This window comes from Oryzias melastigma, linkage group LG13 (genome assembly GCF_002922805.2).
Source record: "Oryzias melastigma strain HK-1 linkage group LG13, ASM292280v2, whole genome shotgun sequence".
Taxonomy (NCBI): Eukaryota; Metazoa; Chordata; class Actinopteri; order Beloniformes; family Adrianichthyidae; genus Oryzias; species Oryzias melastigma.
Window position 1 is genome coordinate 20330921 of NC_050524.1, and position 23718 is coordinate 20354638.

General features: G+C 42.3%; 1 protein-coding gene across 1 annotated transcript; it reads right to left on the reverse strand.

The window, feature by feature from the left end:
• Positions 1-691: 691 nt before the first annotated feature.
• On the reverse strand, positions 692-22763 carry chrd (chordin). Its single transcript, XM_024277957.2, has 22 exons — positions 22428-22763; positions 18782-18885; positions 18577-18703; positions 16421-16561; positions 16215-16332; positions 14790-14877; positions 13849-13990; positions 13627-13758; positions 13152-13234; positions 10432-10579; positions 9616-9722; positions 7147-7426; positions 6807-7048; positions 6615-6728; positions 6294-6485; positions 6057-6150; positions 4992-5048; positions 4768-4871; positions 4405-4668; positions 4070-4163; positions 2627-3921; positions 692-996 (listed from the first exon to the last, which is right to left on the reverse strand). Exons 1-21 carry the CDS (start codon positions 22570-22572, stop codon positions 3857-3859), a joined length of 2841 nt encoding a protein of 946 aa, XP_024133725.1. The 5' UTR covers positions 22573-22763; the 3' UTR covers positions 692-996; positions 2627-3856.
• Positions 22764-23718: the final 955 nt, after the last annotated feature.

Here is a 23718-nt window from a genome sequence, read left to right on the forward strand (position 1 = left end):
GTGGGGGTGGTGGGGGTGTGAGTCTCAAGGGTAAACAGAGGAGAAGGCGGCTGGACGGAAAATCAACTGATATTTCTCTTTAATAGGATGAAGAGAAATGCTGCCAAGAAAAGAAGGGAGAGAGACAAAAACACACATGCCTATACACAAAACAATATACACACATTTAAAAAAAAAAAAAAAAAAAAAAAAAACACACACAATTTCAGATTGGGTGTAAATTAGCGTGTAAAAAGTGTCAAACATTTTTCTTTGCTTTGACAAGAGAAAGATACAAGACTGCGCCATGATTTCTCTAAACATGTCGGTGACAGTAACTCTTGGAGGACAATCTACAGGAACTTTAGAGCACCGTACTTACAACTTTACTCCATTTATTTTTTCTAATTCCTCTTTTCTGGTTTCCAAAAAAGAGACTTTTTCACGAAACAGAAGTTCCTTCAGATTCCTCCTTTAGCTGAGTCAGCAGTTTGTGAACTTGTTTGGCAAGACTCACAGGAGAAATAAAAATAACTTTGCTATAAATTGTTTGTGTACAGTATATTCTTTATTTTCATTTTTATTTATCCAGGCAGGACAGATTAAGAACAGCATTCTTTATTTCAACTGTGGCCTGGCAAAAGGCGAGACCTTCTGGGGAAGAAAAAAAGAAAGAGGTTACAAGAAACAATAAATAAAACTGAATAGAATCAGAAATAAACACATTCTGAAATAGGAAACTCTAAAATCATTGTGATTTGTAACAACAGCATTAAAATTTCAAACCTATTTTACCACTTTAAGAAACATTTCAGCATTTATGTAAATAATTCAAACCAGTTCAAAGTAGGACTCGCTCAAAAAATGAGATGTTTCATCTTAAGAGGCTTTATCTCCCATTTTTGATTTAAATGTCAAATAAATAAAGACATTTTACCTTTCAGAACCGGTGAATCCACAGCTGTAGAAGTTTGGTCAGATCTGATCATCATTTATGTCGTTTAAGTTTGAAAGTTTCTGTCATGGAAGGTAAAAAAAAAAAAAAAAAAATACTCATCTCATGAACAAATATGTGTTTCTGCTTTTCCTGTGAAATAATAAATGATGTTTTTTCTGAATTGCTGTAAAAAAGTGACATTTCTCTCTTCAGGTCTGGACATTACTACTCTAGTAGTCCCACAAACCGCAAGTCCAAAATATTTTTTTTTATATATGTTGTTTCTGTTAAATAGAAAACAATCATTCAAGAGTTTTACAGTATGTATAATTTAACATCAAATTTCAGACGTATACAGTCACCAGATCTATTCTGCCACTGAAGAGGTTTTTTACTTTTCTAACCTATTTATTTATCATTTAATTATTAGTAATTGTTTCATTTATGCAGATTTAAATGCAAAGCTTTTTTTCATAAAGGTGAGGAGATGAATGCATCTTTTTTTTCATTCTGTAGAAGATCCATGAAGTGCCAACATTATCTCATAGAACATTTCATAATGCGTTCACACAGCAGAGGTCACCTTAAAGCTGCCTGTCAGAAGTACAGATGCTCACAACAAAAGAAAGCAGAAGAAAAAAAACTGAAATGGAAGAAGGATCAAAGTTTGAAAAACTTGTTTTTTTACTTTCATCTTTGACCCCGGAGTTTTTGGGTTTTTTTTTTACTTAAATATGAGTTTTAAAAGAAATTTCAGTCAAATGCTTGTTAGAAACTGCAGCTCCATGAGTGATGTTGGAGTTCAGGTGCAGTAAAACACATCAGCTACATCAGTGGAGCAGCAAATTATTTATTTTAAATCATTATAAAGGAATTTGAACTATTTTATGATGGATTTAAAAAGAGTGGCTGCTCCCAGCAGAGGGCAGCACTGATGAAATATTGATGAGTCCTTCCAGAACCCTTTGAGGAACCTGCAGATCCGATCAGACCCAAAACAGTCAATAATTACTGTTAATTTAGGATGAGACATCCGATCTGAGCAGAAATCAGAAAATAAAACCCAGTCAGTCAGACGTACTGACTGATTCTGCTTTTGGAACCATTTCTCATCTGTTTCTCATCAAACTCAGACATTTCCACAAACACAGTTTACTGAACAGACTCACATATAATGAGACAAGCTTTCTTCATCCTCTAAAGTGTTCCAGTTGTTTGTAAAGTTTACAGTTTGATCACATTTTCATTTCAGCATTTAAGCAGTAAACAGATTCAGTGTTTAGTGCGGTCAGCCATCAGGGTTTGTTCTTTAGTTAGAGTGAAAACACCGAGATATCCTGTTAATCCCCAGACTTTAAGTGTTTATGTTAAAAAAAGATCCAACTACAAATAAACATGTGTTTACATTTACTGTGGACTTCTAGCCTTTGCTGCATTACATGAGATTTATGCCAAAACTATTATCAAAATAACTGTTTTACCTTTCAATTTTTTCACTTTACATGTCAGAAACAATAAATACATGTTATTTATGGAAGGTTTTTGAGTCATAACTCCTAATATGCAATTCTAAATTGACAATTCAATTGATCACGCAATCTGAAAATACAATTTGCACACGTTGCTGCAATAATCTTTTATAATCTTAAATCAAAGCATTCAGAAACAGTCAGGAAAGCTTCAGTTCAGCTGCTACCCACACAAATGTACCTGGAGTCACTGGAGGTCAGCGGGTGATGCCCTCTGACAGCTGGGCAGTAACGAGTTCTCTCCAGCAGAGGGCGACAACACATTTACAGACCCTCCTTTGACGGTTTGGTTTGCACGCACACACACACATCTGTGAATGTGCGTGTGCATGCATGTAAATGCAGAGGCATGTGAAGGACACACATGCTAATAGAAACAGAGGAAAGGGAAGGAACTAAATCTGTATTTAATATAAAAGTAGAAACAGGAAACAAAAAAACAGACCAAAAAAGGGGAGGAGATCCAGGATAAAAGGAAAAATAAAGGTGACAATTCAGGGGATTGAGCGACAAAAGAAGTAAAATATATAAAAAACTTATAAGAAGAAAAGGTTGAACAAGTTCCCATTTGGGAAACTTTAAAACTGAAGAGTAAAGTTAAAGAAAATGGAGAAGAAAAGCATCCTTTGAGGTAATATGATCGCATCAAGATGAGCTCATGTCTTGTTTTCTTTTATTTGGTTTCCACGCAGCTCAATAAATACAAAAAAACAGACCAGCTTAATATTCTGCGTGGAGAAAACAAAGAAAAAAAAACAAACAGTCGTTTCAAAATATAAAAAAAGGAACAAAGAAAGTTGGAAAAGTGTCTATTTACAGGAGTTTCAAAGAAAAACAGGTACAAAAACAGCCTGCAAATTTACATTCACTGACCACTACAGTAGATACATCTGTTCAACTGGAGGTCCAGACAAAAAAAATCAATCAGCCAGAGAGAAATTCTACTTCAGAGAGGCTCTGAGAGTGGCTGATGTCATGTTTGCTGCAACAGTTGAAGAAAACGATCTAAAGTTTTGGCTCGGGACTCTTCATCTGCACTCAATCATACTTCTGTCGCCGTGTCCAGTCTGCGCGCCAAAGACGCGCTCTGTCAGGGGAAGACGACGCGCAGTCTTCCCAACGTTTTCCAAATCCAGCTGGATTTCAGTCCAAGACTGACAGGAATCCATCGCTTCTCCTGGCGGAACTTCACCGTTCCAGCCGAGGCAGGAAAGAGGAACGTTTGGCTGATCCTCACCGTTTCTTCTATGTTCTTCCATCTTTGATACAATCTTGAAGCTGATAAGAGGGTGGGTGTCTGGTGTGGGGTGGACGGGGGCCCCCAGTGTGCAGCTCTGGAATTAGGTCCACATGGGGATGAGGAGGAGGAGGGTGGGAAGAGTTTGGGATTCTTCTTTGGGCTTCCAACGGATCAGTGTCTTCGGCTTCTTCCTTTCTCTGGTGCTTTCATCATCATCAGTCCAGCCTCTTTGTCATCTGTGAGGAGTGTGGATTGTTAGTATGGATTCAGTTTCTCTACAGCGTGACTTTAATACCAGACTGTGTTTTTTCTGGTGTATGTTTTCTGCATCTCTATTAGTTTTTAAAGTGTCCCATGCTGGAAGTGACTGTCTGTGTTGCTCACCTGCACATTCAGGACAGCAGGAACCATCGGTGCGCGTGATGTTGGAGCAGCTCAGTACGGGACACTGTTTCCTCTGACACTTGGTGACACCGTGCTGCAGGAACGAACAAAAGATGATGCCAAAACATGGAACCAACTAAAGATCATGCTTATAACAGAGGGTATATTTATGAAATCAACAAAAATCATGTTGGAAAACTGGGTTTAGTCAGAATCCTAAATGGAGTTCAAGCTAGAAAATGCCAGATGGAGACATGTTATCTTAACGTCAAAAACCATTTAAGCTAAATTTACCATATGACTCAGCACATTTTCAATATCTTTACAAAACTTACGTCACACCAGCAGTTGATGCACCTCATCTCTCCCACTAGCGGCACCCAGGGGTGCCAGCTGTCGCTGTTCTGGTAATAATTCTTCCCGAATTTGCAGTTGCGCGTGCCATCGGCCTGCATCATGTCGCCGTGCTGCAGGCCTGCAGGCGTCCTCTCCTCCTCCGGACACTCCTTGCAGCAGTCGGAGGGGCTGCGTCTCACAGGGTGACTGCACGTCAACACGGGACACGTCACCTTCTCACAGTGGACCTCCCCCGTGGACCCCTGAGGATTAAAACCCAACAAGAGGGAATCATTAGTGAAATAAGCAGTGCTTCTTGGTGAATGGTTGAACTATAACTATAGAAAAAAAGCTTAGTTCACCTTGCAGGTGCAGACAGCACATTTAATGTAGCCAAAAGGAGGAACAAAGGGATGCCAGGTGGTTCCTGGAGCATGCATCTTCTGGTCTCCTTCAAAGTAGCAACCTAAGAAACAAGAAAGAAGAGATTCTGCAGGTCACTCGCTGTGCAAATATTCAGAAACAAAATACAGATTTATAAAAAAATTACAGAAAAAAACAGTCATAAATAAACATGAGAAACTACCTTCAGGATGTTCATCCACCTTCTCTGAGGCCTTCATGTCTTTAGGCTCTTTCCTGTCTGTAACAGAGAAACACAGAAAGACTTGACTGATGAACGTGACAGATTTACATGTACCTATTTTACTAAAGCAAGGATCAGAAGACAGGCGCTCAGCGAACAGGTGTGTAGCTAATAGGAGTCTTACAGGTGTGTAGTTAACAAAGAAGCAGCTAAAGGAGCCTTAGAAGTGTGACATTTTTGAGGAGGAATGCAGAAGTGATGCAAAGATGCAGTTCATAGTTTGGTAGAAAGACAAACAAGCATCTTACAGGTCTGTGAGTCAAACGATGGCCTGGACAGTTGTGTTTTTAACATTTTCTTGTAGCATTTTTCTCATAATAGAGGACCTATATAAAATAAATGTACGGTTAAAACTGCATTTTTAAGTATTTCTTAATTCAAATCAGGATGAGATGAAAAGCGGATGCTAGAAAAAGCTCAGACGAAGGACGCAGCCACTAAAATTGGCGCCTCCCCTCCCCCTGCACATACCCTGGCCCGCTATCAAACATGATGAGTGTTCCACTCGTGCTGCAGCAAATCGCAATTCTAGCTCAAAACTGCACAACTGGTTTGATCCAATATTACTGACTATTATTTTTCCGCCACTAATGTTAGCTTGAGGCTACAAGCTCATGCGTGAGTGCACAAAAATATTCAAAGAACATAGTTTCATTTGATCAGTGTCTGCATTTCTTAGTGCATTTGTAACTTGTGTGTGCCTATTTGTGTGTAACTTTGGATTTATGTGTGTGTTGTTAGTTATTATGGATAATTAAAAGATCACTGGGAACAATTTTACAATACAAAAAAACATGGTTGCAATGGGACTTTAAAAAAGCTTTAATTGATGATTTCTTAATCATTTTCTTACTGTTGATGTTTGTTTTGAAACAAACAAAATCAGATTAAAAATGTTTAAACTCAATTGCCTTTTGGGTTTTTAATGCTTTTTATTTCCTTTTTTACTTGTTTTTTTAAATATAAATCAAAGCAAAAGTGATAACTTTCTGGTCATTTTCCTACCATCACAGACTGGGCAGCACTTGTCCTCAGGCTGAATGGTTCTGGAACAGGTCTGGACTGGACAGATGACCGGGTCACAGATCACTGTCCGCTTCTACAAGAAGACACAACAAAAAGACAAATCATGAATGTTATTTTAACAGATGACATTTTCAATTTCTGTGAGTTTGGAGTTATTTAGTTTTCCATTGCGAACAAGCATGCATCGTTGCATGGTTGTTGCCGCCCTCTCTTCACCTGGCAGCTGCAGGAAAAACACGGGTCGTAGTTGGGGGTCCAGTTGGAGCCGTGGGCATGGTACTGGTTCTCAAAAAAGCAGGTGTGGGGGTCTTTCTTCAGCTCCTCAGGGTCCTTCACAAAGAAATCACCGAACTCGGCCTCCTCCCCGTCTCCTCCCACACCAAACTTGCAGCTGTTTGGGACGTGAACCTGAAGAGTGGAACAACAGTAAAATTGACAAAGTGTGTTGAAACTACAGCAGGGTTCTGCTGTTTCATTTTGTGTTCTTTAATCGATTCAGTGCAGATTTGTTGTAAAGAGTTGCTTTGCTTTACATACTCTTCCTCGTATTTCTCCTTGAGGGTTCATCTTGGTGATGACTTGGATGAAGGCCGTTCCCTGGTCCAGATGTTGCAACAGTTCAGCGCTGATGTCCTTTAAAACTCCCTGAGCCTGAGGAGTAAATGTGGAACCTCGTTGTGTTTCTGTGTTGCGTCTGAAGTGATCGTGGTCATTGAACAGGTGACGTACCTGGGAGCTGTAGAAACCGGTCAGCAGCCTCTTGTGTGCGCTGCCGCTGTCCTCCAACTCTCTGATCTCGGCCAGTCCGTGGAGGTGGGCGTTCACCGTGCTGTCGTCGCCCTTACTGAGACCTGCGACTACTATTTCGTAATGCAAATGACACTGTTTGTCCACCGACACCCAGGCGTGGCCAGAGGCCCCGGTTCTCACAGGTGGGGACACAAAGTATCCAGCCAGAGGAGTGGGAAGCTCTGATGAAGATAACAAGACATGTTTATAGGTCAGTATATTCATGCATGAACGCCGGCACTAGAAAGCTGAGAAGAAGCAGAGCGGCGACACTACAAACCGTTTCTGGGAACCTCCAGACCGCTGTACGGCAGCGCCTTGATCTGCCCACGGAGCTCCCCCTCCTGGTAATGCGCCGTGGCCACATTGATGAAGAGCTCGTTCTGCAGCAGCATGTGGATGTGTCGAGCTTCCATCCGACTCCAGCTGCCCTCTGCCTGACCAGAGGGTTTACTGTACTCTGGGGTCAAATCGTAGAGGACGGAGCGCTTGTTCCTGCGCCGAGGCTTCAGCTCGATGGTGAGGCCGAGGACCTCGCTGCTGAGACCCGCCACCTGGACCTGAGGAGCAGAACGACATGCTGAAGAGTGTTTGAGCTGAGGGTAAGGGTGAGTAGATCCATAGAAGTGTTTCATCATTTCATTGTAATCCAATTTAGCTCTAACATATAAATAAATTGAAAGCTTTGCTTCTCAGCTCTCTTCACCACAAGGGACGAGTGCAGCAACCACATAATAGTGGTCGTTGCTCCAATCCACCTGTCCAATCTTCCCTCACTAGTGAACAAGACCCCAAGATACTTAAACTCCTGCACAGATCCAGGAACAGCAGTGTGGTGGAAAAAGTCGTAGAAAAAGTTGTTCGTTTAAAGGAAATTGGCCTGTTTGTGTCTTGCTCAGGTTATTTGCAGCTTCATAATTCATCTCAGAAGATGTTTCCTCTCTTATTAAGGGAGAACCTTAAACGTCAATGGAAGAATGCACCATCCTGTAAAAACAAACTGAACCTAATTTAATACAAAAATCTACAGTGAATGTGGATTCTGTGAAACAACCGTCCAAAATAAGTCATCAAGTTAATCATAATAGTTTTTATTTACAAATAAAGAAAATAATCTTTTTGCTGTTCTGTAAACATTATCATGCACCAGCTGAGCTGAAAACAGCCACCAAATTTAGGAATGAGAAATAATGGGTTTTCAACACTTTTCACATTTAAATAGAATGTAATATTATATTTATATTTTTAGGACATCATACTGACAAACCCCGTGGAGGCTGCATTGACCAAACAACACATCAAAGGGTCTGCAGGCCTGTTTCCAGTCACTGGGTGACAATCACATGGACTGATGGTTTTATTGGAACTACTTTAAAGCTGTTCCCTACCACAGCTTTTTCAAAAAATGTCCACATTGGAGGAAGAAACAACCCTGACACTTTTGGAACGCCCCCCATCAGACATTTCTAAAGCTGAGGACACATCAGCTGAGAGTCAATGGACCTTTGAGCAATCTTAATATCAAACATGAAAGGATTTAACACAGAACAACACCACGGTTGTCATGGAAATCAACTTTAGCACATTAGCTAACATTGCTCTGATGCCTTTTTTTTAACATGTTCTTGATAGTCATCTTTTCTTTTATACTTTTTGTAGTTCAAGGTATTCAAGTTAAACACTGACCAGATGCCTCAATATAAGTAGGTGGAGCCTGCTGGTCCCCACGTACAATGTTAGAAACATTTGATTGATTTCACATTTTCCATGTTCAAGCGATAAGGGGGGTGGACTTCCAGCATGATTCCTCCTGATTGGTGAGAGTGGTTGCCATAGATACGCAGACTCAGACCAACTTGGACCAATCAATGCCAACAGATAATATCTGGTACTAACACAGGGGTGTCTGTATTGCTAAAAAAATAATGATGAATTGACTACATTTGGTTGGAGCCAACAGTATTGTATTTTTGTGTACTGTGGAGTAAACCAAATTATAAGGCTCAATAAACTATTAATTATTAACTTATAAAGCACATTAAGCATAACAAAGGAGACAGAGATCTGTCCATCAGTCAGTCAGATTTTATCAACTACTTTCAAAGTAAAGTATCTCTACAACTTGTTTGAAACATGCTACATATTAGCCACTTTATAAGTGTTAGCCGCGTTAGCATATTCACAATGCCTGCAACTCTCATCATTGCTTGCAACACGTAAGAAAACAAATTGATATCGCTAAAACAAATGTTATTGGGACTATGCTAATTCTCAGCCTTGTTAGTATCACACAAAAGAACAAAAAAAAACACCGCTACACGTTAGCTGCGTGAGCATATTCATGATAACTGTAACTCTCATCCATGTTTCCAATACGTAAAAAAAGAAAAACTAATATCGTTAAAACAAATGTTAATGTAACTATGCTGATTCTCAGCTTTGTTAGTAACAAGCAAAAGATCAAAACAATCTGACATTGCTACACGTTAGCCACGCTAGCATATTCACAAAAATAAACAACCAAAGACAGAGCACCCCACATCTCCAAATCACCTTGATATTAAGTACAACCAAAGTGAATCCATATCTAAGGCGCTCCGGATTATAAAGGGCAATTTTTTTAAATAAATTAAGGTTTTTAAGTGTGTCTTATAGTACGAGAAATACGATAAGCCATTTTCTATAGATGACATCACACTTATTCAGTCCAGTTCTCAAATTCAATCAATAATCTGGTAGAGCTTCTTACCTTATAGTCCAGCGTTCCATTACTGTGGAGGTTAAAGATGGCGGATCCCACACCCCCCGTCTTCCCCGGGGTCAGCGTGTCTCCACTGGACATCACACTCTGAATAGCTGAGACAAAAGCAAGTTAAGGTCAAAAACATGATGGGTCAGCTTTAGCAAGAGGAAGAGATGGGTGAGCTAACCCTAAAGCTAACCCTTTCTGAACAGGGAAGGCTTAAGGAGGACTGGGGGGGTTGGGGGAACAGAGGGGGGCAAAGAAAAATGCAGGATGAAGAAAAATAACTTTAAAATTGTAAAAAGGAAGAATGCCAAAGCTACACTAAGAGAGGAACACATGATGGGATCGAGACGTGTGCTGGGCTTAAATTCTTTAAACATGACGTCAAGCTGTTAATCACTGCTCTGAAAAAGCGGCGAGGAGTCGCGACCAGCACGGCGTGACCCTGACCAGACCCGCGTGAGAAACTCTGCAAACGTTTTGCACACCTGCATCTCTGTGCAGATTTGGACTGACAGCAGGAAAATCTGTCAAAATGGAGAACTAGCTGATCTCCTGTAAGAAGATCGTGTGTCTCCGTGCTTTCTGACCACAGCATTCCTGAAAGCTCAATCTGTTGTTGGTGTTTCACTGAGTCAAACACGGTGTCCATAAACATGACAGAACAGAATGGAGACAGAAAGTCAGGGTATTTACAGAGCAGAAAGACAACCCCCCCACACAGAAACATAAACCAACAGAGACACAAACCACATCCTCAGAAGCCTCAGAAGTTTCATGCTTTTAAACTTTATGAAGAAGATCTCCAGAAACACTTACTGTCACAGGACTTTCTGCCTGTGATGAATCCGGAGATCCGCCGCGGGTCCTGACCCTGGGTTTCAATGGTTATCTCCAGCTGACCTCGAGATAACCAGAACAGCTCTCGGCTGTTCAAGTTGGTCAGGACTTCTGCAAAGTCTGGATCCTGCAGAAGAATTTGACATTAGAAAACATCCTCATAAAAACATACCTTCCTAATGTCAAAGATGAAAACTTTCAGAAAGCCGGAGCTTGTGTTGGTGCAACACCGACCGATTCCTGAAAAAACAACCTCTTTAAATGGAAGACAGATGAGAGTTTTCTGTTTTCGGTTTGTTCGAAACAGAGAATCAGCACTAAACAAAGACGACGGCAAGACGAAAGCGTTCAAGACAAACATTTATATTACATAAGGACACTGAGATGGCCAGATTGAACCTGCAGGCGGGACTTGAGCTGCGTTCACAGATGTAACTCATGAACTTTGATTTGAAGCAGACGGATCGGAGCGGACGCTGAGAACGACTGAGTTATTGGGGCAGACGGATGAGGGTGTTAAAGAAATGTAGCTTTTATGACTGCAGGCCTGAGTTCGATATAAATATACATGAAGCAGAAACTCACAGCAGCCAAAACAGCAAACGGGGAGGAAAATGACGCTCAATAACGAGGGGGGGGCGGTGGAGAACCGCGGATCACAGTGAAAGCCACAGCAGTTCTGCTGTCTTCACCCCCACTCAGATAAATAAGGAGGAAGTGGGAGCGTCTCGCTCGGGGACGCCGTAGAGCTCGAGCTCAACGTGGAGCATCAGGCCTTCAGGTCGCGTCAGAATAAGAAACAGATCCACTTTTCATCACCCCCCAAAAAAATCTGAGAATACAGACCACTAACCACTGACATGTGTGAGGGGTGTGTAAGCAGTGTATCCCCCGCCTCGTGTTATCCCCCCCCTCCCTCCTGCCATAGCTCCGCCCCTCACTTTTCTTTGTTTCTTTCAGCGTTTCTCGTGGAGTCTCCGGACGGTTAGCCAGGGTCAGAGGAATGACGGAACGCCAGGATGTGGCAACAAACCCACATCGGTTTCCATGAGCTGTGTGTGTGGAGGGGGTGTTTGTGTGCAGGAGTGTGACCGTGCTGCTTAGTCAGAAACTCCAACAAGTAAACTCTGACAAACACTCTTTTAAAAAATGATTCATCAATAAGTTTCTGATTATTTGCTTCTCAAAGCAAGCAGTCCTGGACTGAAAGAACAGATTCTTCTCACTATTCTCTGTCTTACTACAACTTTGAGAGAGAATTTGACACCCGCCACATACTCAAAAACTCACCAAAATTTGCACGCTACTATCTGGTGTAAAATTAATTTTTGACATAACCCCCCCCCAAAAAACCAACAAACAAAAAACACTGACATCAAAGCAGGAGAAATAGTCAAAATCACAAAAAAATGGGGCTGAAAGGCCACAGGACCTACAGCTCGGTGGCATTTTTTTTGTCTTTTTTGTGCAAATCGTGAAATTTGGCAGTCTTTACATTTTTGCACAATGTAGGAACAAAGTTTGGTTGATCTTTGACCTCGGAAGAGTCCGCCAACTTAAAATCCACTTTAGTACCTCCTACAAATTTAAACTCCTCCTAGAGATTTTGATCTATTGCCTCCTAATTCCTTGAGCATCTTTGCGAAGCTACTCAGAAAATGATGGAAATAAGCTTTGTAGATTTTGAACAGCGTTTACATAACAAGCTCACCAAAGTGGGATTCTCCTGTTGCCTGTACATTTTTTCACTGGAATATTGTGAAAACTTCATACACAAAATCTAAAAGCTGAACAAAGCAATATGAAAGGGTATTAAAGGGTAACCAAACTATAAAAGTGTAACCAAACACTAAATCAACTTTTTTGTCTGTTGACATCAAATAGACTTTAAAAGTGCTGTCTGTTTGTCCTTGCCAAAATTTAAAATAAACTTTCTTAATTCCTGAAATTTGACAGTGGTCTAAAACCGACTATATGCTGTCCCCTACATGTTAAAACAGGTATTACAGTTGAATTTTGTGACTGGTCAAAGGTGTAAATCTCCTGTTTCAGTATAAAAGCCTCGCCAATCTTTGATTCTGTAACGGTCTGTGGTTATCGTGTTAACATGGCTTGTAGCTGTATTGCCTTCAGTTGTCAAAAATCTACTGGCTTGCACAACTTTCCAGTGAACTTGGAAGTTAGGCAGCGGTAGTTTAGTGCAACTGGCATTGAATCCAGCAAACTCTGTCCTGTGATGAATTTGCAATGAACATCTCACTCAGGATTGTTTGTTTAATACGTTAGCCTACATCAGCTTATGATGCTAGCATAATTTTACCAACGAGACACGCATCCCCTTGCTTCTGGATCATGATCGCCGATACTGGCATCACTCTCTATTTTTAAGACACAGTGACTATGTTACCTCAAGCTAACCTCACTGTCACTGTCAATTATGCCTTTTTCTAATCCGGCCTCAGGGTGGAGTTAATTGGTAACAACCAATTAACAAAAAATGTTTGTTGCCGAGTAAATTCAAAATTTTACTTTTCCCAGTACTTCTAAAAAATTACATAGACATGTTCAACCCAAAAATAAAATGGTTGCTACGGAGATAAAACCACCAAATTATTATTTTTTTTAATTAATTTGTCAAATGCAGCTTCAAATATGCCAAACAATGGGGTTCTAGAAACTGTCACATGCGTGTCACTCACATGGGAGGTGATGTTAGCCCGGACCTCTCTCAGGACGTGCTGGCGGTACACCAGCTGGACCCGGATGGGCACCAGCACAGGCTCTGATGACAAACAGAGAGGAAATCATGACTTTGTAGAGTTTTGTTTAAGACGTTTGTGTGGAAAATAATACCATAAATCTGAGGTTTCTGCTTAACTTGAATCATGGAGAGAGGGGGTCAAAACTTAGCTGTTAAGATGCAGGCGGACCAATGTGGTAATATTTAGTAAACATTAAAAACGTCTTAGTTTGGATGTTTTGTTGTTGCTCCCCTGCTTTAGTTTTGATGTGGTGAGAATCCATCTGTCCCAGATGCAGCGCTGCATCATTTATTGTAATATTTGCAATAAATGTCAAAAGTGTTTCCATGTCAGGAGTTCACACAAACTTTCTTTACGTGAGAGAGAAAACAGAAGTCAGTGAAGTCTTCTCAGTGTGTCCTCCTCCACTCACCTTTGTGCTTGATGAGACCCTGCATGATGAGGATGAAGTGGAGGTTGTTCTCGCTGTCACTTAAGGTCAACATGGCGATGCCTCCCATGCCCGAGTTCTCCTCCTCTGACGTCAGGATTGAACTGAACGTCTCTGCACAATCAAGAAGCAGATCAGCAAAAAGGTCTGTTTTTCAAAGAAACCTGGATGTTTAAGCTGCATGAATCCACGCAGCAAACCCACCAGCGAACAGCGCCCGGTGTTTGATGATCTTCCCCTCCAGCTCTTCCCTTCTGCTGGCAGACGTGGCCATGTTGATGTGCATTTGCTCGGACTGCAGCTGTCTCAGGAGAGGCTTGGCCACGTTTTTCCAAACTCCACAGATCTACGGACAGACACACAAGCAGGTACCGTTTGGTGCTTTTGTGGTCCTCCTGAGAACATTTAACCACAATAAAACCATTTCTGATTTAGACACACCTTGAATCAAACCACATGAAAGCCTCAAATCTGCTCTTAAGTCTTGGCTGCAAGGCTTGAACACAAAACCATCAGACTCGGGGGAGGAAATGTGGCTGTTTGCCGGCACCTCATAACTTTGGCTTCATGGGTAATCTCTATTCTAATTAGCAATGCTCTCTGTCTCCCTGCGAGGCCATGATGTCACATGAGAAAAATTCTCCCTCCTTCCAAAGTTCTGCTCAGCAAACCCCCCCAGTCTTCTTTTCGGACTGTTTTCTCTGAGGTCCTGCTCTACTCGACGCTGACATTTATCAAAAAAACAACCCCAGGCCAGTTTTCACGTGTTCAAGGGTTGCAGCTGCCTTGAACTCCGCTCAGAAAACCAAATGTGTAGGTGCAGAGACACAACCGGACATCGGGAGCCGGCAGATGTCAGTCCATAAAGCTTCTGTGGAACCACCAGCTCACTGATTTCCTCGTCCTAAAGCTGAAGACTGAGTTCAGACACTATCTTAACCAGCAGGCGTTTGACTGCCTGTTCATAATAACTGCAATCAAACTGTATGATGTTTAGATCCGGGCAACAAAGAGGAAGAGAAGTGTCACTGTGTGTATAAATGTGTGTGTTATTGTTTATTGCTGCACAGTGAGTAATGAGTCCAGAGATTCTAGTTTCAGTCATCTTGAACTTTCACCCAGACACACGGACAGAAGATTCTTACCATGTCTGACGGCTCTTTGGGGATTTTGTATTCAAAGGCAGTGGTCCCATCAGAGTCCATGAAGACCACCTTACCGGGGCGGCTCATTCTGCAAAGGACAGAGATTCAAACATCTTTCAAATGACAGTCAGTGGCACCAATAAATACATTAATATGGCACAAAAAATAAAAAAAACTACATATACTAATTTTTATTACACAGAAAACTATTAAATAATGTGCAGTTGATTAGTGCAAAAAAGTGGTGTTTGCTTTTAAAGGAGTTTTCTGGAAAAAAAAACATGGAGGGCTTCTTGGCAGCAGAACTCATCATCTCTATGTTTAATGCTAACGCTGTGGTGGCTTGTGGTAGAGTGTCCGCCCTGAGACTAGTAGGTTGAGGGTTCAAATCTACAGTGGAGGGTTAGGGTTAACCCTAACCAAAGAATCTCAAAAATGGGACCCAGTACAATCCAATCCCAGTATCAAGGGATTGGCTTGGGGGGTTAAACCACCAAATCGTTCCCGAGTGCGGCTGTGTTGTCAGCTCACCGCTCCCGAAGCGATGGATCAAATGCAGAGAACAAAGTTTATACATCTAAAAGTTTTAAACACATATATCTAAAGTGTTTTATTTTCTTTGTTGGAGGTTTATCATCCCTGTTCAAGTGTTGCTTTTTTTTTCCTTTTTTGTTCAATAATCCGATTCTGTGTCGTTAGCGTCCCTCTGTAAAAGTTGCTTTGAATGGTTAGTTTAAAGATTTGTTGCTCTGCTTGTTTGCCAGCAGCTCTTAAAAAAAAAACAGGAATTAAAACCAACAAAAACCCAGATAGCATTATACATCCATTTGTTGTAGCTGGAGCTGGCATAGCCTCCTGACTACCAGCAATGTCCTCAATAGAGGATGTTTCTAACCCTGAATATTTTTCAACCACTGCATACTAATGAACGCCCTCCTTGGTATCTACAAAGGACATTTGGGACTTGTCAGTGATGCCAAAAGTGAAGGGGCGGGGCTCCGGGAATTAATGGATTTAAGAAAAAACTGATTAGACAACATGTTTTTTCTCTGGTAGTCAGGAAGATATCATGTATCTACAGTTAACTACCCCATCCTTTGATGATTGGGTCTAGGTTTGTTGAAAATGTCTTGTATGGAGCTCTTTGTTACCGCACAATTAAATTGTCCACAAGCTCAGCGGCCTTGTGGTAGAGTGTCCACACAGAGACTGGAAGGTTGTGAGTTTGAATCCAGGCCAAGTCATACCAAAGACTAAAAATGGGACCCAGCGCCTCTCTGCTTGACACTCAGCTTTAAATGTTCTCGAGTATTGTCTGCAGATCAACGCTCCCCAGGGGATGAGTCAAATGTGAACAAGTTGACAACTAATGGGACTTTTATTTTTTAGTGCAACATTTTTCCAAAACATGACGCAGAAACTTGCCTCTCATATGTGATGGAGAAAGTCAAGCTGTTCCTGGTCAGAGTCAATCGAACTCTGGCGACTCCGCTTGAGCTGGGCAGCCACGAGTTGGTCACTCCTGTCAACAACGCTACAAAATCTGCAGAGGAAGAACGAGAAGAGTTCTGAACTGCTATAAAGATAGGAGGATAGACCCTTTCCGGGGTTCATCCGTGTGTGTCACATACCGGTGCGGCTCTCTCCTGGGTTGGTGTCTTCAGAGCTCAGGTAAGATCTGTCGTTGTAGGATTTGTGGAGATCGTCGTCTTTGCTCTTCTCGTTCAAGAACTCAAAGCCATCCAGGAGAGGGTCGCTCTGTTTCTTAGTATCTGGATCCAGATATAGACATTATAATATTATTATATGCAGTTCTGTGCAATCAACATGATAAAAGAAACCATCACATGGGAAGTTGCAAGAGTTTCACAACAGAACAGCATTACAGATCATGAATTCCTGCTTACATTCCCACCGCATGGTTGTGTGTGACACATCACAAACATTGTGGAAAAATCATTGTGTTCTTGAATGTTTATCAAATATTTTTGAGTCTTGAGCTGTGAGAAACCAGCAATAGACAAACATGGAGGTTAAATGTCCAACAGTCAGGCTCCGTCCGTCAACCACACTCCATCTAATGTGGTGAGAAGTCTGTCGATGGGCCAGCAGATACAAAGTTCCACTGAGACACAAACTGCAAAGACAGATCTGGATGTGGAGTTTGTCCTATTAAACTCTGGAGAAATGGAGTAGGAGAACAAGGAGCTGCACTTCCAGACAGATGGTGAGACTGGAAGTCCGGCAAACACAGTTTTTGCTCTTACTGCTGACGCTGCTGAAGAACCTGGGGAGGTCTGTGAGCTCAGCTGTCTGTGATCTTTACAAAGACCTGCTGTTCCTTCTGAGTTGCTGTGTTCTGATGTCATTTGTGGACTTACGCTTACAAAAACCTCAGACATATTTGAAAAGGAACCATTCAGCTAATTGGAGCTCCTCTGACTTCTTCTGGAGCAAGGACATCATTTCTCCAGAATCATTTTCTGAGAAGATCATTTGGAAGATCTGCTTCCTCAATTTGCCTCCTAAACACACAAACAAACACACACCTCCATTCTTCTAGAATGATGGTCTCTGGTCAACCCAGTTTTAAACTAAAACATTCAATCCTGGGTTGTTCTGGTTTGTGTCACTCTAACCTCTTTGTTCTGGACCATCAGCTGTACCAACGCAAGAAAAACCATTACACACCGTTCTTTTCACTGCACTAACAAAAACACACAAGGTGCAGCGCTGCCAAAACTAAGAGAAACACACATACTCAAGCTTTTCATAAACACAAACACACACACACACTGACATACTAACACAGACAAGCTGTTTTTCACACAAACACGCACTCACACACACCTATAGACAGATATACACAGACACATACAATGCACATACAGACACACACACATAGACAAAGATACACACACAGACGCGTAGTTACACACAGACACAAACTCACACCCATCCAGATAAACACACAGAAACATGCATTAAAAACACACACATGCATTCACAGAGGTGTGGAGACATACACAACATGTGCAAGCATACAAGTACACAAATATGCACACACTCAATCTGACATTCACAAACACATGCATAAATATGAACACACTTGCATACAAGCACTTAAATATGCACACACACAGAGACATCCACACAATCCAAAATGTCCTTCCAGTGTTGCGTTCTCTGGCCATTTGTCCTTCTAATGTAGGATTACCAACGCATATACACAAAAACACACACACAAGCCAACAAACATGGAAGGACACACATACAAAACCACATGACACACCGACACGAGCACAAGCAGACACACAGACACACTAACAAACACTTAATCAAATGCACACACTCTGTCACTCACACAGAAGTGCACACATGCAAAAACTAACACACACAAAGACCCATTTACACACACACTCATGCATATTTACACACACTCTCACACACACAGTCTCTGCTGTTCTTTACTTTTTCTTTCCATTCCATCAGACAGAAAAACCTCCAACCTGTGGAGTAACGGAACGCAGCCTGAAGACACACCCTGAGTGTGATCATGTGCAGGGGAGCTCTGACTGACACACTCTGTAATAGTTTGTGTAGATGTTTGTGTGTGTGTGTGCCAGTTGTGTTTTATTTTTTTAATTTAAAAAAGAACCATTTCCAGCAGCTTAGCTGAAAATCCACTGACTGTTTCTCAAACGGAACCAAAACATGTTGTAGTTTTTCCTTAATGCATTCTGAGGTGTGGACAGAGAGAAGGTGAAGGTTTGAATCTGAGCTTTACCTTTAGGGCAGCTCTTACAGCAGTGCCCTGGCAGCAGGACGGGGTCGTCACAGTCCAGTTCCGGACAGTCCTGTTTTATATTCTTGCAGTTGACCTTCCCGAACATCTTTCCCCGGCGAGTCTTTTGCTGCACAGGAAACAACAGAGTGCAGTAAACCTGGGCCCGGGCGCTGAGCGAGTGTATGTGAGTCTATGAAAGACTTACGGGTTCACAGTAGCACTGGACACAGTGCATGACGCCGAAAGGTTCCCCAAGATCCGGGTGCCACGTGTCTTCCAGAGAATAAAACCGACCTCCAAAGGAGCATCCTGGAACATAAAGATGACAGTTCAATCATTAAGTTTTAAGAAATTTTAACGTTATATTAACACATAAAGCCTCCTGAGTGGAGGATTTATTGGGAAGGGGAAAGATAAGATTCCTTTGGAACATGTGGTTTGAGCTGAACTTTGGTTCCTAGTTTGCAGGACAACTCTGGGACTTTAATTAAGCATTAAATTGCTCCACTTGATGACAAACTACACCGGCTGGACCAAATGAAAACACACAAAAAAGCTGCACGGTTCACCGGCCGGACACACTGGGGTTCACCGAAACGTCCTGGACGCCTCATGAGCCGTGGCGCTCAGCCCTGCATCCTGTCGAGCCCAAATGATCCGAGAGGGAAGACGAGCGGGACGGGGGGAACGTTCCCACAATGGAATGAGAGATTCCCAGGAAAGGAGATGTTTCAGGTTTAGCTAGGAGAGCTGTGTGAATGTTTTCAAGGATCATGAGAGGATTAGATTTGCAGCACTAACATGTTAGATCAACGAATGGCCGATAATGTGTGCTTTTTAAGTAACCAAAAAATGTATTAAAAAATGCTCTTTTAGTGTTAAAAACAGCAATTGTCATTATGTTTAATGCAGCCGTAGACATAAAACTGATCTGAAAGGTAAGGAGTTCTGCTACAGCAGATCAAAACAGCACTTAGTGCTATTATTACTATACTGCAGGCATAATGAGAGTGTGCAGCGGTGAGGAATATAACAGTTATTTCTGCCTGTAAGCCGTGCGTGGGACAGAAACGGGGTTTGAAGGCCGGCCCCGCTCGCTGCTGTCAGCCTGGTTCACATTAGGCCTTCATTAGAGCGGCTGCATGCCTTCAGCAGTCCAGCACCGTCACAGGGAGCCAAGCTGAGCGCCGCCTGCCACTCGCATGTCTCCCTGCTGGAATGCATCATCTCGAAGGAGCCAGTGCGTGTAATGGAAATTCAATTGATTAAAGTTTCCAGTATTGAGCGGCACAGCGTGAGGCCGTGTTAAACAGGGGGTTCCCGCTGTTCTGAGGCTCTGGAGCCGTTACCTTAAACCACAACAAGGGAAAGGACTTTCACACATGAACCCCACCTGAAGGCCTTCACCCATGCAGACGCTTGCCGCTTTCTAGAGCCAAAACATGCATGCCCAAGGGCTTTGATAGACAAGACATTCTGATCTGTGGATCATTTTTTGCAGACTTTGAAATATTTGGATTTTAGTCTCACAGACTTTAGTTAAAAAAAGCAAATGCTCCAATCGTCAAGTAAAAAAAGCAAAGAACATGCTGCGCTTCTACAAAAGCAAGGAGGAGTCTGCTCAGTGTACAGGGGCGTGTCTAGAGGGGTTGGGGTATGGGGGGCGGGGGGTCATTGCACTGTAAAAAGTGAAACATTGAATCAACAAAAATATGTAATTTGCTACATTTAAAAATATTTGTTTTTATCAAACTAAATTTTTAAGTCGAACAAATAGAACAAATTACAGAGCTTTTGTTAATTGATTCACTTTTTACAGTCCCCCCCACTGACTGTATCTGAGAACTGGAGTAAGAAAGTTAGAGAGACGTTATCCATAGAGACTGGTTCACTTCCGGTTCCAAACAAATCAATTTAGTTGCCATTTTTTCACAATACGGACATCACTATGTTGGAGCCAGACAATGTAAGCTAGCTGTGATTGAGTTTCTATGGCAACCGCTCACCTCAATCAGATTGTTGGAAGGATACACCCCAAGCACTTGAAAGTGGGCTACACAAAATCTGTTAAAAGGTAACACAACAGGACAGTTGGAGGGTGACATTACGCGGCGGGCTGAGCTTGGGAGGTGTGGTTTAGATCTGTGATTGACAGGAACAGTGAGGTTAGCTTGAGGTAGCGTAGTCACTCTGCATCTTCAATATGGAGAGTGGTACAGAGCAAAGTGATGCCACATGGTGGAGGATTTTTCTCCTCCACCTTCTCCCAAGGCAGACACTCATGGTCCAGACCCGTGTCTGAGTAGTAGGCTAATATAGGCTAATAAAGGCTAACATATTAAGCTAACAATCCTGAGTGAAATGTACATCACAAATCCATTACCAGGACAGAGTTTGCTGGACTCAATGCCAGTTGCACCAAACCTTCGCTGCCTGACTTCCAAGTCCACTGTAAAGTTTTGCAAGCCAGTAGATTTTTGACAAATACACTTACGAGCCATGCTAAAGCTAACATGATAACGTCGATCGTTACAGAATCAAAGATGGGCGGGGCTTTTATTCTGGAGCTTCAGAACTTCTGAAATGACGTGTGACTTACACCAGTTGACCTTTCACAAAAATCAACTGTAATTCCTCATTTCAACCTGTAGGGGGCATCACACAGACAGTATAAGACTATAATTTTAGTTTCTTTTAAATTGTCAAAAATGTAGTATGGACCAACAGCCAGCACTTTTAAAGCCACATTTATAGAGGTCAACAACCAAAAAAATAAAAAGGTGATTTAGTGTTTGGTTATCCTTTAATCAAACGTTTGGAACTTTGGACATGGGGACCAACAGGCTCCACCTACTTTTATTGAGGCACCTGATTGGTCAGTTTATCACTTAAATAAGTTAAACTTCAGGAAAAAAATATATTGAAAATAAATAGGATTATCAAGAACATGTTAAATAAAGATAGTAGAGCAAGAAGGGTTCTTCTGACAAATAGAAGAGAGTTAATAATAGCTGTTTACATTTCCTGTTTGGAATGCCAGGGGAGGGGTCACTTAGTCCAGTTCTCCTATACATTGTTTTTCAATGCAGTCAGACATTAAACTAACTTCCCATCCGAACATAAATTATAGACAAATGAGTTACAAGTCTGTCAGGTTTTCTTCTAAAGATCAGGAACACAAAAGTTCTTCTGGAGACTTTAAATAAATCTGTGTTTGAGGATGATGTCTCCAAACATGTTATTTTTAACCATTATGAGAATCCCGATACAAATATTAGCTCTGATGATTTGAACATCTGGATGCAAAATCTGTCACTAACATGACACGAAATGCAGGAATTAAAAGTTATGGTTCTGATGTGTTTTCATAAAACAAAGTGATGCGTTTACCATCTACATTTTACATTTTTACCTTTTCAGAGTTCATTTAGTTTAGTACTACTTTACATAAACTTTGAATTGTCCAAGTAAATTATTTGGGATCCCTCTGTCCAAAACAAAACAACCTAATTGATACTCGCGGCTGCCCTCTTGAGGTCATTCCATGTAAATTTGTTTTAATACTTTATCCTCTGGTCCTGGAATTCTATCATCCTGCTTGTTTTCCGAACATCCGGGTCCCATCTGCTGCTAATTACCTGCATCAGGTGAGTTCAGTCAATCAGAACCTTAAAGTAGCTGACTCAGCTGTTCAGCAGTGAAGTGTAACGGCTGGAAAGCTATCCTGCTGGAGAGCCAGAACAGAACCGAACTGTCGTTATAATAACGGATCCATTCCCGGTCCAGAGAACACAACGGAACTCGTCAACCTGCTGCGGTCATTTCAACCAGTAGAAACGCGTAGCTGTTACCTGCCAGGCCCTTGGAAGGCAGCGGCTCTCTCTCCGACTGGATGGGCAGAGATGGAGACTTGGCCCGCGAGGCTTGTCCCGCGTGAAGCCACCACGCGCAGCTCAGGACGCACAGCAAGGAGCGGAGCGCGCAGGGACCCAGCATCCCAAATCTGCGGGAGAGACTCTCCAAAAGACTCCTGCTTCTTGTATTTGAACAAACAAACTGAAACTGTTGACTCCTCAGGCCGCTTCTCTTGTGGTTTTAAAGCATCCGAAAGTTGGAGTCGGGCAGATGTTTTCCGCGCGCGGAGGGAGGCTGTTGCTCCAAAGCTGCAGGCTCCTCTGAGCCGTCCCTCTCAGTTTTATAGCCTGCCTCGCTGACAGCCTGAAGCAGCCACCGTCAGGGAGGAGGGGAGGGAGGGGTGATGGGTGGGGGTGGGCGATGGAGAGGAAATGGACAGCTCCATCAGACTTTGGGATATGCAAAAACACTTCTGGTGCAGATTCAATTTGCGTCTCATCTTACAACTTTGACTAAACTCCATTTGCGTAAACCTGCGCAAACTGCGTAAATCTGGACTTTTCCCTCAGTCCTTGTGTGAGTGATGATGATGAGGACCAAATGTTCGCGCATCGGGCTGATTGTCGTTCGCTCTCCTCATGGATTTATGGCTGCTCTGCTTTGATTTCACACTCCGCAGCCATAAAACCCTGAAGGAACACTTACTGAGTGTGTGGAAGAGCTCACCAAAGTCATCCGACACCCGCAGAAAGTGGAGCTACGAGCGCTCCCGCCGAGAGAAAGAGTGAATCTCCAGATCATGTACAGTAAGGAATGCGCGTCGTATTTTTTCAACTGGAGCTGCAGACCTAAGTGACTTAACAGTAACAAATGAAAATATTTGGGATTCTTGGAGACGGATCCGACTCCTGCGCTTTTCCCCCTTAAGGTTTGAGAGAAGCTCGGTGGCCTTAAGATTTACGCAACTCATCAGGCATCCCTGGGCATGCGCAGGTGCCAGAAGTGGAGTTAGCTTCACAGTATGAGGAAAATGCAACATGTCTGGAAAACCTTTCTATCCAGCAGAGTGTGGAGTAGCGGGTCAGCTCCCAGAAGCCTCCTGGTGGGCGGTGGGTGGAGGTGGGGGGAGGAGGAATCAGTCTTTAGTGATTTATGACAGAATTCAGTATAAGCCAAACTCATAAGGCCTTACAATCATAATAACATGGATTGAAATCGTTATAGGCGTGCGTAAAAGTGCGCATGGACGATGAGGTTTTAAAGCATGTGTGCCACCTTGCGCGGCTC

Bases quoted from the DNA above. Each gene is read 5' to 3' on its own strand.
- chrd (XM_024277957.2), bottom strand. From the start codon at position 22,572: ATGCTGGGTCCCTGCGCGCTCCGCTCCTTGCTGTGCGTCCTGAGCTGC. The intron at 13,991-14,789 runs GTAAGAATCTTC...GTCTGTCCGTAG, and splicing joins CCAAAGAGCCGTCAGACATG to ATCTGTGGAGTTTGGAAAAA. The intron at 7,427-9,615 runs GTAAGAAGCTCT...TCTGCTCCTCAG, and splicing joins ATGGAACGCTGGACTATAAG to GTCCAGGTGGCGGGTCTCAG.